The 17,803-nt window shown below is 40.9% G+C and overlaps 5 protein-coding genes across 54 annotated transcripts in view; 3 read left to right on the top strand and 2 right to left on the bottom strand.

Annotated features, from left to right (window-relative positions):
• Positions 1–3,910, top strand: part of LOC127531754 (NACHT, LRR and PYD domains-containing protein 12-like) — a 100,284-nt gene extending 96,374 nt beyond the window's left edge. For all 4 annotated transcript variants that reach the window (XM_051941647.1, XM_051941648.1, XM_051941650.1 and 1 more), the window contains 3 exons: positions 597–770; positions 1,368–1,541; positions 2,223–3,910. In XM_051941647.1, coding sequence (XP_051797607.1) covers positions 597–770; positions 1,368–1,541; positions 2,223–2,232 — 358 coding nt within the window. In that variant the 3' untranslated portion in view covers positions 2,233–3,910. The remainder of the gene's footprint in view (positions 1–596; positions 771–1,367; positions 1,542–2,222) is intronic.
• The window catches only part of LOC127531769 (zinc finger protein OZF-like), a 180,895-nt gene that overhangs the window by 48,612 nt on the left and 114,480 nt on the right, over positions 1–17,803 (top strand). For 2 of the 12 annotated variants that reach the window (XM_051941759.1, XM_051941757.1), the window contains exon 1: positions 7,922–8,247. The exons of 2 other annotated variants lie outside the window; for them this stretch is intronic. The gene's annotated coding sequence lies outside the window, so the exon portion shown is untranslated. 8 more of the 12 variants (XM_051941749.1, XM_051941746.1, XM_051941753.1 and 5 more) reach the window with 7 other exon arrangements.
• LOC127531760 (zinc finger protein OZF-like) overlaps positions 1–17,803 on the bottom strand; it is a 188,509-nt gene that overhangs the window by 76,063 nt on the left and 94,643 nt on the right. The window lies entirely within an intron of this gene.
• LOC110972652 (zinc finger protein OZF-like) overlaps positions 1–17,803 on the bottom strand; it is a 124,784-nt gene that overhangs the window by 34,244 nt on the left and 72,737 nt on the right. The gene's annotated exons all lie outside the window — the stretch shown is intronic.
• Positions 1–17,803, top strand: part of LOC127531771 (zinc finger protein OZF-like) — a 102,800-nt gene that overhangs the window by 48,269 nt on the left and 36,728 nt on the right. For both annotated transcript variants that reach the window (XM_051941773.1, XM_051941774.1), the window contains exon 2: positions 10,057–10,158. In XM_051941773.1, coding sequence (XP_051797733.1) covers positions 10,141–10,158 — 18 coding nt within the window. In that variant the 5' untranslated portion in view covers positions 10,057–10,140. The remainder of the gene's footprint in view (positions 1–10,056; positions 10,159–17,803) is intronic.

Genomic DNA, 17,803 nt, shown 5'->3' with positions numbered 1-17,803 from the left:
TCCTTGGTGGCGTAAAAATAAATTTGCTTTGTGTGGTTGGAAGAGTTAAACAGAGACAGAAAGCCCTTTGGTTGCTTTTGTGAAAAACTGAAGGAGTCTGGTGCTTGCTTCTGTACCGTGTGTTAACAAAAACCTCATGCTGCAACTAGTGGCAAAAAGTGCTGCCACGCCACGAGTCTGACCCACAGAGCTGCTGTCTGCTCTGATACTGACAACTGGTTTACCGGGAGCAACAGTCACCACTGAGGTATCGGCATCAGACTGACTGGGTTTGAGATTTAAAAACACGCGTGTGCTCGTTGATTGCAGAACACGACTTGTCCTTCACCAGATCTCAGCCACTTGTTAATCTGTCAACGTCACTCCGTCTTTATTGAAGCAGCAGCATGTTGTCATTAATATTAATGAGAGCTCTTCTTCACTGCTTCTGTTGGACTGTTTGAAGCTGCATCCTGTTGGCTTCAGCTGCTTGGAGTTTCTACTTTCTAAACTTGGACATTCTGAAGCTTCTTCATCTCTGAACTCATGATGAAACTCTGAATGATTTCAAGCAGGACCTTTGTCTCCTCAACTCACATCTTTTATTCTTTATTCAGATTGGTGAGCTGCAGGTTGTCAGAGATCAGCTGTGATTCTCTGGTCTCAGCTCTGAAGTCCAACCCCTCACATCTGGAACATCTGAACCTGAGCGCCAACTACCTGCATGATTCAGGAGTGAAACATCTGTGTGGTTTTCTGGAGAGTCCAGACTGCATCCTGAAGACTCTGGGGTCAGTTCACTGACTGTCTGTTCCTGCTGTAGATCTGATGTGTTTAATTACAACTGAAGCTCATTTATGTTCAACAGAACTTCCATCCATGAAGCTGTAAATCTGCTGTGGTTCATATTTTCTGTTTTCTTTAGTGTGTTGAGAGAAGAGATGAGTGTAACAGAAAGTGTAGAAAATGTTTAGTGTTGGTTGTTAAAGTAAATGAATGTTTGTAATTTGAGCTGAAGAGTCACATCTGGATCCAGAATATCTTCTGAACTTAGATCAGTTTGAAGTGACAAAGTTTAGTGAATGAAGTAGAAATATTTCTTTGGTTTGTGTTGAGTTTTATTTGACTGATCCTGATCCTGTTGATGATGCAGCATGTTACTGATGTGTGGACATGAATAGGTGGATGAATGTTGTGCTGACATGTGGATGATGTGTGTAGAAGGCTGACATGATGATGATCCACAATAAGAGAAGGACAAAGTCACTGCTGCTTTTAGAGAAAAGCTGATTGATGAGGACAAAGTAATGTTGATCTGCACATTCAGAACCTGAACACATCTGATGGATCATCAGTGATTTTATCTACATCTTTTCTTCTTTATTCAGATTGGTGTGCTGCAGTTTGTCAGAGATCAGCTGTGATTCTCTGGTCTCAGCTCTGAAGTCCAACCCCTCCCATCTGGAACATCTGGACCTGAGCGCCAACGACCTGCAGGATTCATCAGTGAAACATCTGTTAGATCTTAAGGAGAATCCAGACTGCAGCCTGAAGACTCTGGGGTCAGTAGAAGGTTCCTTCAGTCTCTGCTGCTTCCAGCAGTTTTCTACTAAACACAGTCAGTATCAAAGCAAAGATCCAGTGTCTCCTGTAAACCTGCAGCTTCTCAGTGAAGCTGTGAGAGCAGAATGGAGACAGAAACACAGAGACAGCAGTCAGCCAATCAGAGGAGCCACAAGCTTGTTGTCATGGTGTGTTTGAGTGGATGTGAAGCCGACTGTTGTTGTTGTGTTGATGTGTTGAGGAAATAAAGCTGATTCCAGCTGTCAGCCTTCCAGATGTGCAGAGACAGTGGTCCTCCTTCATCAGAGTGTCCATCAGATCTGATCTCACTGTTTGTTGTCTCATTTCAACAGTGATCAGCTGATCAGTGTGATGTTTGTCACAGCTCTGAGATCAGTGAGACTGAAGCCTGCAAACCAGCAGCTCTTATTTCACAGCAGCATCATCACATGTAGGAACCATGAGGTGTTTCTACAGAGCAGAAGCTCTGCTCAGGTCCAGCACTCACATCTGGATCTGTGTCCTTGTGTTTCCTTCCATCCAGATGTGCTGACTGACAGCCTCCATGTTGGTTTGTCAGCTGAAACTTGAGGACCAGATGAGATGTTGCTGCTCTTTATCCTGATGAGCTGCTGATCAAACTCATTGATCTCCTCTCTTCTTTCTTCTTCTCTCTGCAGATGGGGGTAGTTCTGATCAGGACGGTGTTTGTGGTGAGAGGATGAAGTGTGTCCTGATGATCCAGAGGTTGAAGCAGCAGCAGCTGGTGTGTAGAGACTCTGACTGGACCATGTTACTGGGAGGTGGACTGGGAACCAGTGTAAAGTGTGTTGTTATCACTGTGTAGTTTAGTGTTGCAGCTCCACACTGTGAATGATGGAGAACTGCACTTAATGTTGACATGAAACGTTGGAGGTTGATGTCAGGTTGCAGAGTGTGCAGTAAGTTTCAGGATGTTTGTGTCAGTGCAGGATTCTATTTCAGTTGACTTTCTATTTCCAGCTGCAGTCAAAGTTGTTGAGCTTCTCTACCTGCAACACATTGAGCTGATGAGAACAAAGTGTCCTGGAAACATGTCAGCTGAAGCCTTGGAGCCCAGAGAGAGTTTAATGAAGCACATTTTACTGGGTTTTGATCACATCATGTTGAGGAGACAAACAGCTCTGAAGATGAATCCAGTTTAGTCCTCAAAGGTCCAGAAGCAGCTTGTTGAGCTCAGAGTTCATATTTAATGTCAACATCCTTTGACCTTTCTGAGCTCCAGTAAATGTTTCTTCTAGTTTCTCTCTTCTTCACCTTCACTCGGTTCCTCGTGTTCAGAAGCTTCCAGATCACTGATATTCTTTGTTTTCTGAGCTGCTGCTTTCTTTAAATCCCTCCAAAGATTTTAACTGGGATTAAATCCAGGACTGAGACGAACCTCCAGGACTTTCCAGGAAGGATTCCTGAAGCAGGCTTTGGTGGACGTTTGCTTTGGATGCTGGTCCTGCTGAAAGTCCAGTGAGCTTCAGTTTCCTCACATTGTTCTTGTAACTGTCTTGGTGTTTGAGAGAATCCATGCTGCTGCTCACACGCTCCAGTTTAGCAGCTTCAGAGCCACCAACAGGACTGTTGATGCTGTTCTTCTGGTCCTTCTGCCTCCAGACGTTCTGCCCAAACAGTCCACTTTAGTCTCATCAGTCCATCAGACTCCCAGAACTCTGCTTTGTTCCAACATGAAGATCTTGTTGTTCAGTGTTGTCAGACTTTAGTTTCTGCCTTCATCAGGTCCTGCAGCTCTTTACCAATAAAACAGGTTTTCTACCAGCTGCTGCTGTCAAACATCTGCTTCCTCTTGGACAGATTTTGTCCAGTTTGATTCATTGACTCAGTTCATCCACATGAGATTTCTCCTGGTCCTTTCTTCAGATGAGCCAGAAAATCTTCAAGTCTTCATCAACACTCAGTCTCCTGGTGAACTCCAAGTATTTTCTATCCTCAGACTTAATAAAGAACAAAACACCAAAGTCAGACACCAAGTCAGTCAGAGTCAGATGAAGTCTGAGATTTACTGTCATTTCAGCTCCATGCAGCAAACAGAGGCTGGTTCATGAACACAGACTCTGATTCTGAGCTGAAAATCCACATTTTTACCCTCTGACTGATATCTGCCCACTTGGAGCCTCAGTTCCAGGTTTTCAGTCCTTCACCTGTTTCTGGGGATGTTCCAGCGTTATCTTTTAGTTTATCATGACCTCATCTTTGGTAATGATTCAATCTAACCTTTTTACAATCATAATCATGAGACATAATCCTGAGTCATCTTGTAAATAAAAATAAAGGCCTTTATGATTTTAAATAAGTTTATCTGCAAACTTGTCAAAGTTGATTGTTGTCATGACTTTATTTTAATTTGTTTTTTCATTAAAATATTGACAGGATAAACATCGACTAACAATCTATAAACTGTTGTTCCATGTATTCATTTTCTTGTGTTATTGGTTTTTTCTTAGATTTATTGTGCATAGTCTAAGTGTATTCATTGATTCTTTTCTTTCATTCATTTCAACCAAAGTATTCAGTTTTGTCTCGTGTAAAAAACTTAAAACTACAATCTTTTCCATTGTATTTTGAATCACTTGATGGAAGTGCTGCGTATGAACAAGTTTTGTTGCTTTTGATAAACATGATGATGTAGTTTCACGCTTTGGCCACCAGAGGGCAGAAATCCACTGTTCTGGATGGTATTTTACTTCATCAAGCAGAGGAGGATTCTCCTGGTGAGTGGCTGATTTTCCATTTGAACTTTTCAAACACAGCAGCAGAAAACACAATCAGACCAAGTGGAGAAGTTATCTCACACAAATTACTGCTCGTTTCACATCTGCAGCCCTCATCAGTCTTCCAGTTCCAGTTGTTAGTCAAAACCAGCTTGTAGCTACGGAAACTTTACATTTTTCACATTCCACTTGGTCACGTTAATACAATCAGCTGACAAATAAGAATTACAACGTGATTTATCTGACCTGACAATGGATGAAACGTTTAATTAATATAAAGAGTGCTTATATTATGAAGGAGGAACAGGAAGTGTAGCTAATCTGTAATTCCTCTTACTTTACATTGACTAGCTGCTGTATCTAGCGAGTTACCAACTCCGGATTAATGAGTTCACTATGATTAAGTTAGTCTGAGTCACGTTACATTACAGTCAGTATTGATTTAATGAATATTTCAGAGCCTGTTTTCGTTCTTGTTAATTCTCTGTATTTAAAATGACACATATTAAAATATAATTGCTTGAAACAGCTTTGAAATAAGAAAACACAAATATATAAAGGAAGTGCAGCTATTTTTGATGCAGAAAAGGTCTTTTAAAAACTTCTGGAAATTTGTGGTTCAGAATTTATTTTTTTAAATCTATGGGTCAGAAGATGGTCTGTTCACTTAGCACCAGTTCATTATTTTAGCAAAATTACGGATAAGCAACATTTACTATTACTTCTAGAAAAATAAAACTCTCATATAGACTATCTATGAAATAAATGACTATTGAAGGACTCCAACAGCTGTTCAATAAGTAAACGTTTATTTATTCATTGGTGCCAGTTTTAAGGCTTTAAATGCAGCTTTAGAGTCAAATATAATGTGTGCAGTGAAGCCCAGAAGTTGGTGCAGTTTATTTGTGTGTGTTGACCAGAGAAGAGACTCAGCATCCAGTAAATACTGAAGTGTGTTGTGTTCCTGTAATGTTGGACATGAAGGTAATAAAACTGGTTCACGTTAATGGAACGTTTGGGAAACTTCAAAGTGATTAAAACGGGAACGTTGAGGTTCTACGTTGTCAGTAATCAGCTTTAACTTGAGACTCAAACAGACTCTGATAGTTCTGAAGTGACATCAGTTGCATGAGTTTGTTGAAAATGGTCTCATTTGTTGTTGTGATGTTTGCTGCTGCCTCATTTTAAAAGCTGATGATCCGTGTTGAAGACCAGTTTAGTTCTAGTATCAGAAGTAAAGAAGGAGAATAGAAGTGTAGTGCTGCTGCCTCTAAAGATGAAGGAAGAAAATAACTGAGTCTTTCAAACACTTTTAGATTTTGCCTTCTTTACATGGGACATTTTATTTTGCATTTTTATTATTGTTTATTTTTATTTACTGCATATTTTTGCTCATTTCTCTGTTTTTATGATGGTGGAAACTGGACTCTTTCTGCTGCAGCGACCACATTCCCCTCAGTGATAAATCAAGCATTTCTATTCTGTTCTATTATGCCTGGAACTTTATTTTCCAGTCATGAAATAATAAAATAATCACAGAAAATGGAAATATAAACAGCAGAGAAAACCTCTGAGAAGGATTTCTTGAAAAGGCTGTGAGGGAAAAGCAGCTTTTGACCCTGAAACATCAGAATGGACTCTGTAACATCTGCATCTGACAGCATCAAGTCAACCACAGAGAAAAGACTAAAGACATTTCAGATTTTTTTTTCTTTTTTCTTTTTACTTTCAGGGCTTCAGTTCATTAAACTGCATTAAACAGATGAACTCCTCCTCAGTGCTTCCATGGACCTTTTGTTGGTCGTTGCTGTTTCTACTGACTCTGACTTTTGTTCTGTTTTTATCAGCAAACATCTTTAAAAGTATTTTTCTCTTCCATCCAGTTGATGAAGCTCTTCAGCATCATTTCTCTTCCAGCAGGTCTGGGACAGACGACATGATGATCACAAACACTTTTTATCATTTTATCAAAGTGCTACATTTAAGATATAAACGGATAACCAAAACAATCATGTAATAAAACAGAGCAATCAGAAAAAATAACAATAAAATAGAAACATTCAGAGGCATGTTTAATTAAAAGCTTTTGTGATGGTTAGTTTAATGTTGTAAATAAGTTTGATTGTTTTTTTCTACTAGAGTGCCTCTATAATGAGAGTGGCAACATGACGGGTCCAAAAATTTGGTCACGTGATCTATAGGAGCCATTTTGTTTCCAATTCATGAACGCAGGTTATGCCTGTTAACGTTGTTTACAAGCAGAGAGTAATTCTAGGTCTTTTATGGCTTCATAAATACCTGAAAAATGACGGGCTGTTGTGCCTTTGGGTACACAAATCGATCGGAGAAGGGATTCCACGTTTAGATTTCCCAGGAGTAGTGAAAGAATGAAACTGTGGGAAAATAAAGTCCGGAGAGTGGGATGGAAACCGACTTCATCATGGTTTTTGTGCCAGGTTAGTCCCATGTATGTACTTTCATGTTATGATGTATGGGTGAATGACAGATAGAAAAGTTTGATGTGATTTTAGGCAGTTTTGGTTATTTTGACTTTGACATTTTCATGCATAGAGATGCATGAAATACGGGCCGCTGAAGTTTAACGGGGTAACCCGTTAAACTTCAGCGGCCCATCTGAGCTTCGACAACAGCCTGCCTGTTCATTCACATGATTTCCAATTCAACAAACAGCTGACAGTTTTCTGTTTCCTATTTTCTGTTTTCCGTCCAACCTGCAGTCACTTATCAGCCTCATATGACCCGAACAGGCTCCGTGTTGTTCACCTGTTTCTGGGCTGTTAGCCGCCGTTAGCATGAAGATGCTGTTAGCCATATGCTTACAGCTGCAGCACCGTACAGGCGGACGGGAAAACGTATTTTACTAAATTGACCGAAGCTGCAAGCTCGATGATAGAAATATTATACACCCATGGAAAGCTTAGATTCTCATGAATCCGCCGGTATAAACCACTTTCAGATGTGATTACCACAACAGGTAATATAAACACATTTGTCATACAACAGCAAATAACATAAACAGCACAACTCACCTTTGAAGGCTCAAAACTAGTCACAGATGAAAATATTCCACAAACGGCCCATAATCCCAACCTTGGACATCCAGACAAACAAGCCAGTAAATTATTTTGTCCAAAACATGTCTTGAATCAGTAAACAATCCATAGTTTTCGTGAATGTGCACCTCGCGCTGCGCGTCCCATATTGAGTGAATGGAAACAAAATGGCGTCAAAATCTCAGTCGTCTCCACTCGCCACTGGAAGTCAGCTGTTTCCAGCTACAATAGTCATTTACCACATGAACAAGGTCTAGACTGAATTTATCATTTATTTAATGCTATCTTCATTGAAAAGAACTGATTTCAAGAAAAAGGACATTTCTAAGTGACCTCAAACTTTTGAACAGTAGTGCATATTATATAATGTCATTTTTTAAAATTAGACATGTAAAATGAAATAATATTGATGATAGCTCGTGTCCTTGTTCCTCTTTTAGCTCACATCACACAGTATTATGATGAATAAGAACATTCAATCATCAAATACAATAATTTTCATAACAAGCTGCTGTGGAGGCAAAACCTTTTTGTTCTTTGCAATAAATCTTTTGTTCTTTTATTCAGAGCTCTGAAGGTACAGGTGACACAGAGTGCAAAGCAGTCTATGTGTCAAGTCAAACTGGAAGGAGCTGAAAACTCAAAGGAGAAGCATTTACGCACAGGTCCTACACTCAGCTGGGGCGGAAACAATCTGCGGCTGCAGGTTTGCCACCGGCGGCAAAAAAGGGGACACACGCAGCACTGAGGAGGAACTGAGAATGAATGACTGTGTTCAAAACAAAGTGTCCGTGAGTTTCTGTTGGGAAAGCATCAAGATCTGCGGCAAACTGTGCAGGATTGCCTTCATCTCCAAATCCGGGTTGCAGCCGGTAAGAGCAGAATTCTGGAGACTCTAAAAGACTGTTTAAGCTGCCGATGTGTGTTAGCATTAGCATTAGCCACGGAGTCAACTTTGTCTGTTTACCAATAATTGCCGTGTGTTTTGTAATTGTTCAGGGGCCGTTTACACGAGGACCATCTTAACAGAAAACGCAAAGTGGCGTCTTGTCATTTCACGTTGAGACGACCGGTTTTGAAGGAAATCTGCGTATATACGGTGACTCTATAGTGTGTGGAATTCGATTGGATGTGCATAGCCAGGCAGCTGGGTGGCGCTGTGATAACACTCCGCCATGTCTACACGCATGCGTACTATCTCCCTTTTCGGATCTTTTCGGTAAATGTTCATGAATGGAATCTGTACAGATTCTGTACGTTTGTTGGTACGACTCCTGTAGTGTACATAGAGCTGCCAGAGTTGTTTGAAGGTAGGAAGGATGGAAATAATCACACATCTTTGTTTACGTCCTTGTACCGGCCGGCAAACCAAAGCACGTATGTGACGTAATCGCGTACGCGACGTGGTCAGATCTCGGCAACGTTTTGCGTTTTGCTGTTTAGACGGAAACGTAACGGCGGAGCGTTTTCTACTTTTCGACTCTGGAGGCCGGTTTCAATTTTTGCGTTTCAAGCCCCAAAACGGCGTCCTCGTATAACGGTAGGGTGTTTTGTTGAATATTTTGCCGTTTTTACCTGCAAGCATCCTCGTGTAAACGGCCCCCTCAGTTGAAAATAAGATTCAGGCTAATTGGTGCTAATTAGAGGGTTCCAGCTAAGACCAGTGAATTCATCCTGTTTGTAATGGTGGGTTTTTACGATGCCCTTTATTTATTTATTGGATCTGGAAAGGATTGCACTTTAAAAGCACTTTATGCACTTTAAATCATTTTAAAACCATGAAGTAAAAAGTATAAAATGGTTAAAAATTTTGATAAAAATGCTCAGAGTAATTTGTTAAACTGTGATTCAAAATGAACTCCTTAAAATGCAGATAAATTCATGTGTGGTATAGTATTGGGTTGAATGTTGCTCATGCCATGATTTGTCGCTTCAGTTTATGTGGTGTTGAGGTTGACAAACATAAATTGAGTGGAGCAGCTTTTGCCAATGTGGTGAAAATGTCCATGAGGAATGGTTGTTACTATTTGCTGAATGCAGTAATGCCAACATTGTCCTTTTGTGTTCTGTTTAAAGGTTTTTCTCCTTAATCTATCAACTAAACGTATGAACTTATGGAAGTTTCCACCTCTGTGTCTCATGAATTTGTGACCACTGCAAAATAAAAGAGGGAAAAGAAAGAAAGCAACTGTCTGATTGATGAGTGGAGTCCTGCTCAAACCCTGGTAGATGAAACATCCTTTTTCAAGTGGGGAAACTGCAGAAACTGTGAGAAAAATCATGAATGAGAATCACCTGTCATTGAAAGTGGGAGGACACTTGACACTATGGGAGAGTGCAAAGAACAGAGAGTGAGAGCTGCCTTTAAACAGAACACTGAGCAGTAAAATACATTCACTAACTTACAGCATCAACAGTTTTCTCCCAGCAGTTCTGTCTTGAATCACCTGCAGTAGCATCTTTATGTTCTCTTTATTCTCTTTTCCATGTCTGTTTTCTGTCTGTGTTCCTTATTTTTAACAGTTTAAGTTCATTTGTATCAGTTTAAGGTGAAAGTGAAAAGAGCTAAAAGTGAAGTATTGAGTTGAAATGTGTCCTCTGTGTTGGCTGATGAACATATGGGACACTCTGACACTTGTGTATAGAGTGGTATCCTAATGAAGATGTGTTTGATGTGACAGGTGATTGGCAGGAGGAGGAGAGTCTGACGGAGGAGCAGAGGAATGTTGGCAGCCATTTAGTCTGAGCTCAACAACGGAGGAAACATGGATTCTTCACACAAAGTGAGAAACGTATCACTGTAACATTATTCTCATTCATTTGTTCTTTAAAGTGTCTAAAGTTGCTCCAGTTGGTTAGATGGGCCGACCAAAGCCAGGTGACGTTGGCTGGAGAGATGTAGCTCTGCAGAAGCAGCTGTACTGAGGATATAATGGTGGACTGCTAGGAAGCTGCTTGTTTTTTGTTTGAGGCTGAACTAGCTGCTGATCATACTTTCTGAAAATGTCTTACATGGTGATGAAGATAAGTAACGGAAGAAAAGTCTTGTTTTTCAAGCAAGTTGTTCAGGAAGGTAAAGAGCAGCATTTTCTTTGGTAGAGAATAATACTTTTGAGCATTGTGAGTTTACTAGCCTTTTCCTTGTCAAGAAATTCAGACAGTTGAACCCAGAAGTTTACTTACACTGTATAAACGACGCATAACCCAGGGCTCCAGACTAACTTTTTTTCCTAGGAGCACAGTGGTCCCAAACTTAAAAATTTTGGCGCGGAAGCAGAAAATTTAGGTGCGCACACCAAAATCGACTTGCAAAGTAAATATTCACATTTCCCCTCATTTTCACTGTATTACTGATAAATACTTGCACAATAAATACAGAAGCTATGTTTTCAATTCACATTTTATTATGCAGTTGACAGCATCATAAACAGCTTACTGGTTGCACTAACCAATACAGAATAAGTAGACGTATAACTTGTGCCTACACTCCTTCCACTCCCTAGAACAGATCCCCCCTTGGTGGAGGATAAGGTGCCTGTGCAGGCCAGCCTTTGTAATTTGACCTCCTTGTGCGTTGAGCTTGACTGAGCCACATTTGTACAACCTCCTTGGCATCAAAGTCGTCAATGCTTGGTCCCTCCATACTTATTCTAATTAGGTCCTCAACACTGTCCACATGTAGTGACCCCCTGACAGACTTGATCCTCTTCTGAGAAGAGAATCCTCTCTCGCACACAGCAGAGGACACTGGGAGGGCAAGCATGATCTGAACAAGATGTAGAATGTTCTACAAAGAAGAGAACAACAGTGTAGATTTATTCAATCAAAAAGTCATTTATACCAATTAAATTAATGAGAACATGATATTTACTTTGTAATCGGAACAGAATGGCAACTTTGTCACCATCATCCCCCATAGGGCATGGTATGACTTGTCCATGTAGTTCCTGGCAATAAACAGCTTCATGGACTGATACTCCTCTCTTGCCAGATTAGCATCAAAGCCATTTCTGAAAAGCGTGAAAGCAAAAACTGATCAAACTCAGTATCTGCAGGATCAAGGTAGGTGTTTGAAATGCTGTTCTGTGTTATAATTTTTATATTTTATCATGATCATTGAAAGGAGCCACTAACCTTGTTAAGACGGGGGAGAAGTGGTCTAGCAGGAAGTCCAGCTCCTCTGTACCAGGTCTGTCAGGAGATCTCATTGTTCTGGCCGGGACTCATGACTGAATATCTTGAACGACCTCACTGCCTTTAAGGTTGCTGATGAGGACCCTTCATCTATCAAGGAATAGAAAGAGGGAGAGATTAAAGGAAGAGAAAGATGTGTCTAATAATGATATATATACAGTGCCTTGTGAAAGTATTCGGCCCCCTTGAACTTTTCAACCTTTCGCCACATTTCAGGCTTCAAACATAAAGATATAAAATTTTAATTTTTTGTCAAGAATCAACAACAATTGGGACACAATCGTGAAGTCAAACGAAATTTATTGGATATTTTATACTTTTTTAACAAATAAAACCCTGAAAAGTGGGGCGTGCAATATTATTCGGCCCCCTTGCATTAATACTTTGTAGCGCCACCTTTTGCTGCAATTACAGCTGCAAGTCGCTTGGGGTATGTCTCTATCAGTTTTGCACATCCAGAGACTGAAATTCTTGCCCATTCTTCCTTGCAAAACAGCTGGAGCTCAGTGAGGTTGGATGGAGAGCGTTTGTGAACAGCAGTCTTCAGTTCTGCCCACAGATTCTCCTTTGGATTCAGGTCTGGACTTTGACTTGGCCATTCTAACACCTGGATACATTTATTTGTGAACCATTCCATTGTAGATTTGGCTTTATGTTTTGGATCATTGTCCTGTTGGAAGATAAATCTCCGTCCCAGTCTCAGGTCTCTTGCAGACTCCAACAGGTTTTCTTCCAGAATGCTCCTGTATTTGGCTCCATTCATCTTCCCATCAATTGTAACCATCTTCCCTGTCCCTGCTGAAGAAAAGCAGGCCCAAACCATGAGGCTGCCACCACCATGTTTGACAGTGGGGATGGTGTGTTCAGGGTGATGAGCTGTGTTGCTTTTACGCCAAACATATTGTTTTGCATTGTGGCCAAAAAGTTGGATTTTGGTTTCATCTGACCAGAGCACCTTCTTCCACATGTTTGGTGTGTCTCCCAGGTGGCTTGTGGCAAACTTCAAACCAGACTTTTTATGGATATCTTTGAGAAATGGCTTTCTTCTTGCCACTCTTCCATAAAGGCCAGATTTGTGCAGTGTACGACTGATTGTTGTCCTATGGACAGACTCTCCCACCTCAGCTGTAGATCTCTGCAGTTCATCCAGAGTGATCATGGGCCTCTTGGCTGCATCTCTGATCAGTCTTCTCCTTGTTAGAGGTGAAAGTTTAGAGGGACGGCCGGGTCTTGGTAGATTTGCAGTGGTCTGATGCTCCTTCCATTTCAATATGATTGCTTGCACAGTGCTCCTTGAGATGTTTAAAGCTTGGGAAATCTTTTTGTATCCAAATCCGGCTTTAAACTTCTCCACAACAGTATCTGGGACCTGCCTGGTGTGTTCCTTGGTCTTCATGATGCTCTCTGCACTTTAAACAGAACCCTGAGACTATCACAGAGCAGGTGCATTTATACGGAGACTTGATTACACACAGGTGGATTCTATTTATCATCATCAGTCATTTAGGACAACATTGGATCATTCAGAGATCCTCACTGAACTTCTGGAGTGAGTTTGCTGCACTGAAAGTAAAGGGGCCGAATATTATTGCACGCCCCACTTTTCAGTATTTTATTTGTTAAAAAAGTTTAAAATATCCAATAAATTTCGTTCCACTTCACTATTGTGTCCCAATTGTTGTTGATTCTTGACAAAAAATTAAAATTTTATATCTTTATGTTTGAAGCCTGAAATGTGGCGAAAGGTTGAAAAGTTCAAGGGGGCCGAATACTTTTGCAAGGCACTGTATATAAAAATTATGTGTTTTTACTTGCCAAGTAGACTGCTGAATCTCTGCTTCAAGTGCAGCACAGTACAATCAACTGTTGCTTTTACTGCTTGCTGTAGGTGTGGTGTGCCTGCCATTGTGAGTCCATCTGTTCCCAGTCCAACAGCTTCTCCTTTGATGGTGACCCCCTAAGTTCACACAAAATTCAATTTTGGGACAAATATTAAAAAAAAATCAACTCAGAAGCTAAAAATGTTAAATAATTTCTCACCTGATATTTGTACACAAGGTGAGCCTCACCATCATCTTCTTGTTGTCTTCTCTGTGCCCGAAGATCTGCCAGTAATTCTGCTAGCCTACCACCTGGCTTGCATCTCACTGACATGGCCCCAACTGTTGCAATAAGATTCTCAATCCCGTTCACAGTAAAATATTTTCTCTTGACGTGTGAAAAACGATAAGGAGAAAAACTATATATGACTAGGTTTATTTGTAATTTGTACTCTGAATTCATGAGGTTAAACAATATTGTTAACATTTCAACATTACCTGAAGCAAAATAACATCATTTCTTTTAAGAAGAAGGCTGAATTTGCTGATGGCCTCAAACAAGTCAGCCAAGAAGTGACAGAAACCCACAAAGCTCCCATCTTCCATCATGTTCTTGATGGGGCTGGACCCGAATATTCGTTCGCTATGGTGGTATCCGGAGATTAATTTTGGTATCAGAATATCCCCCCCCACCACCACCATCAGACTGGCACTGTGCTTGCTCAAAGTGTCGTGTTTTAATTGTGTGGTGCCATTATTATCAGCGAATTTCATGTTCCCCGCATGTTGTGGGTATCGACAGCAGAATTTGCAGTTCATTGAATTAGTCTCCTTGAAATGCCTCAGCCAGGTGAACTCGCGTAACCACTCTTCACGAAACCAGAATTTCCTGGCTTTTTTCCCCACGACCGGTTTCCCGCAATCTGAATTGGATTCATTAGTATTTGTACTGATAGTCCTCTTCACCATTGTTCATTCTATTGCAACACAACAGTTATGCGGAAACTGTGGATTCACGCAATAACCCCAAGACCCTCCTCTTTTTACTCATAAGCCAATCACAGTCATCATTCGCCCCCTGCTCTCACACACATTGGCCTGACTTCTTCTTCTTTGGTGTTTGTCTCTTCTTTTGGAGTTAATGTTGGTTTTTAAACCAGCTCATTTGCACATTAAAGTCAACTATTGGGCTGCAGTGTGGAGCAGAAGTTTATCAGCAACAAAAAAATTCAATAAGAATAAAAACAAAATCGGCAAATTTACTGGTCGCACATGCGCGAGTAGATGAAAAATTTACTCGCACTGTCTCAAATTTTAGTTGCAAAATGTGACCATTTGGTCGCAGTCCGGAGCCCTGTAACCCTTTTTTTAATTGACATGATCTAACATTAAATCTGGCAATGCGTCTCCTGTTTTATGTCGGTTAAGATGACCAAAATTATCTTTAAATGCCAGAATAACGAAAGGTTTTTTTTTTAGAGAATTTTTATTACTTTCTTCACAATCTTGGACTTGACTATGGACTTGGGCCATACTGTGTTCCAAGGGAGTTCAGTCACATCATAACAATACTTGTATACATTCCACCCAAGGACACTGACTTGGTTCCATGTGATGTTTTGCATGATACTGTTGCTAGGATACAGACTCAACATCCTGAGGCACTTGTAATAATATCAGGAGATTTCAGTCATGTCAGCCTCTCCTCTCATCTGACTGGATTTACAGTTTAACTGCCCTACCAGAGAGAACAAAACCCGAGACCTGCTGTATGCCAATGTCAAAGAAGCTTCCAGAGCTACTGCCTTACCACCACTGGGCAGGTCAGATCATAACTTGGTTTATCTGCAGACCTGTTAAAAACCTTGTGTGCTGAGACAGTCTGCAACTAAAGTCAAAATCAGAAGATGGACTCCTCAAGCTAGTGAAGCTCTAAGGGACTGCTTTGAATCAACAGACTGGAATGTGCTTCTGGAAACAGACGAGGACAGTATGAACATTGACAGACAGGTTGATTGTTCGACTGAATACATCAGCTTCTGCAGAGACACAGTCATACCTGCAAAGACTGCCTGCTCTATGGAAAACATCCTGTATTGTACAGGTACCAAAAATCAAATGTCCAGCTGAACTAAATGACTACAGACCTATTGCCCTGACCTCACACTTCATGAAAACTCTGGCACGGCTGGTTTTACGTCTACTGAGGCTTGAGGTCAAAGACAAACTCGATTCCTTGCAGTTTACTTACAAAGAACACATTGGAGTGGATGATGCCATCCTCTTCATGCTTCACCATGCCCTGTCTCATCTGGAGGAACCTGGAGTTTATGTGAGAATCATGTTCTTTGATTTTTCAAACTCATTCAGCTCCATCCAACCCACCATCCTCAAACACAAGCTCACAGAGTTGGGAGTGGATCCTTCCTGTGTTTCTTGTATCTTTCTTGCCATCAGCAATCAGACTGTTTAATTCAATAAAAAAAGATAAGACCAAACAATTGAATTTCCCTTCGGGGATCAATAAAGTCATTCTATTCTACAATCAGAAGTTTGCATTCACTAAGATTGCTATGCCTTCAAGATGATGATGTCCTGACTTTGAAAGCTTTTGATAGATTAAGATATATTTTCAGGCACACCTCAAACACACTGCTTCCTTGTGTGATGACATTAGAAAAGCTAAAGAAATCAGCCAAGACATCAGGAAGACATTTGTGGGCCTTCACAGGTGTGGTTCATCCTTGGGTGTAATTTCCAGATTGCTGTGGTTTGACGTTTATCTGTCCAAACAATTACATGCACAGATCAACACCATGGGAATGTCAAGCCATCCTACTGCTCAAGATGGAGATTGGTTAAGGGTAGGATTGTTTTGGAGGGAAATGTGCTCATCAACCCCAGAACAAAAGCAAATGACCTTGTGAAGATGCTGGCTGAGGATGGCCTGAGTACACCATCCCAACTGTGAAGCATGGGGGTGGCAGCACCATGTTATGGGAGTGTTTTTGCTGCAGGAGGGACTGGTGCACTTCACAAGATAGATGGCATCAAGAGGATAGAACATTGTGGAAATACTGAAGCAACATCAGCCAGCAAATGAAAGCTTGGGCTCAAGTGGGTCTTCCAAATGGACAAGGACAGCGCTGGAGAAACTGTCCTGGAGAAACTGTGCACGACTGACTTAGAACTGCTTTCTGTTTCACTGTGCCCTCCATATCTGCCTCAGAAGTTTCCCCAGATATTTGTGAAACTTGTCCATATCCATCTAAAGGCCAGTGAAATAAATGCCTGTGGGCTTATCCATCAGGCCATCCAGAGACCACTGCACACTAAAACACACACTGAGAGACTTCCGTCAGTACATCAGATGCCCCATTAGATGAGACAAAATCTTTGATCTCTGTTACACCAATGTGAAAGGTGCTTCTCCTCTGGGTTCCTCTGACCACAACTGCATCCTCCTTATCCCTGTCTACCACTGTACTGAAGCAAGGCAAAGTGCAGAACATCAGAGTGAAAGTTTGTCACACTCTGCAGGGATGTCTGGAGGTTACCGACTGGGACGTGTTTAAGGAGTACTCAGCTGATATTGATGAACCGACTGATGGTGTGAACAGCTGGTCACAGACTGTGAAACCAGTGTTATTCCTGAAAAAACTGTTAAACTATATCCGAACACTAAGCCATGGCTTTCTAAGAAGCTTAAAGACCTACTGTACAGAAAGAAAACAGTCTTCAGAGAAGGAAATGCACTAAATCTGTATAACCAACAGAAGGAAATAAAGTAGGAGATCAGGACCCACAAAAGACAATACAAAGACAAACTTGAGTCTCAGCTCAAAATGAACAACCTCAGTTCAGTCTGGGACGGCATGAATCTGATCACTGGGACTAATTAATGTGTCAATGAGAGAGTTCAGCTCAGTGGTTATAATTCTGATTTAGAGCTGGCTCAAAGTCTAAACAGTTTTTATGTCAGGTTTGTTTTACTGTGTTTTTACATTTTTAAAACATTTGCTTTAATCGATGCTATTCCTTTAACTGTTTTACTGTTTTGTTGCTTTTGTTGTTTGAAGGTCAACGCTTGTGTAACTGCTGCACAACAAATTGCCCGGGTCATTGGGGTCAAATCCAGAATTCAGTGGCAGAATTACAGATCTTTTCTGGACTGGTATCAACATCTGATCCCCTAGGAGAAACTAGAAAGTGTTGGTGGTCTGAATTGACCCTGCTGCCATTAAGACCTAAATCTGGACATTGATGTTGTATGCTTTTCATATTGTACATTTCTCCAGTAATGTAACTTAACGGAAAGTCTGGGGATCAAGAGATCCTGGTGGTACAATCCCATCAGTCCCAGCTCTGCTTTGCTTTTCACGGTGATCGACAGATTTTACTACCCAATATTCTA

This window comes from Acanthochromis polyacanthus, chromosome 22, assembly GCF_021347895.1.
Source record: "Acanthochromis polyacanthus isolate Apoly-LR-REF ecotype Palm Island chromosome 22, KAUST_Apoly_ChrSc, whole genome shotgun sequence".
NCBI classification, from domain to species: domain Eukaryota; kingdom Metazoa; phylum Chordata; class Actinopteri; family Pomacentridae; genus Acanthochromis; species Acanthochromis polyacanthus.
Note: the sequence above shows the minus strand (reverse complement) of the source record. Positions and strands in the feature narration are given on the sequence as shown.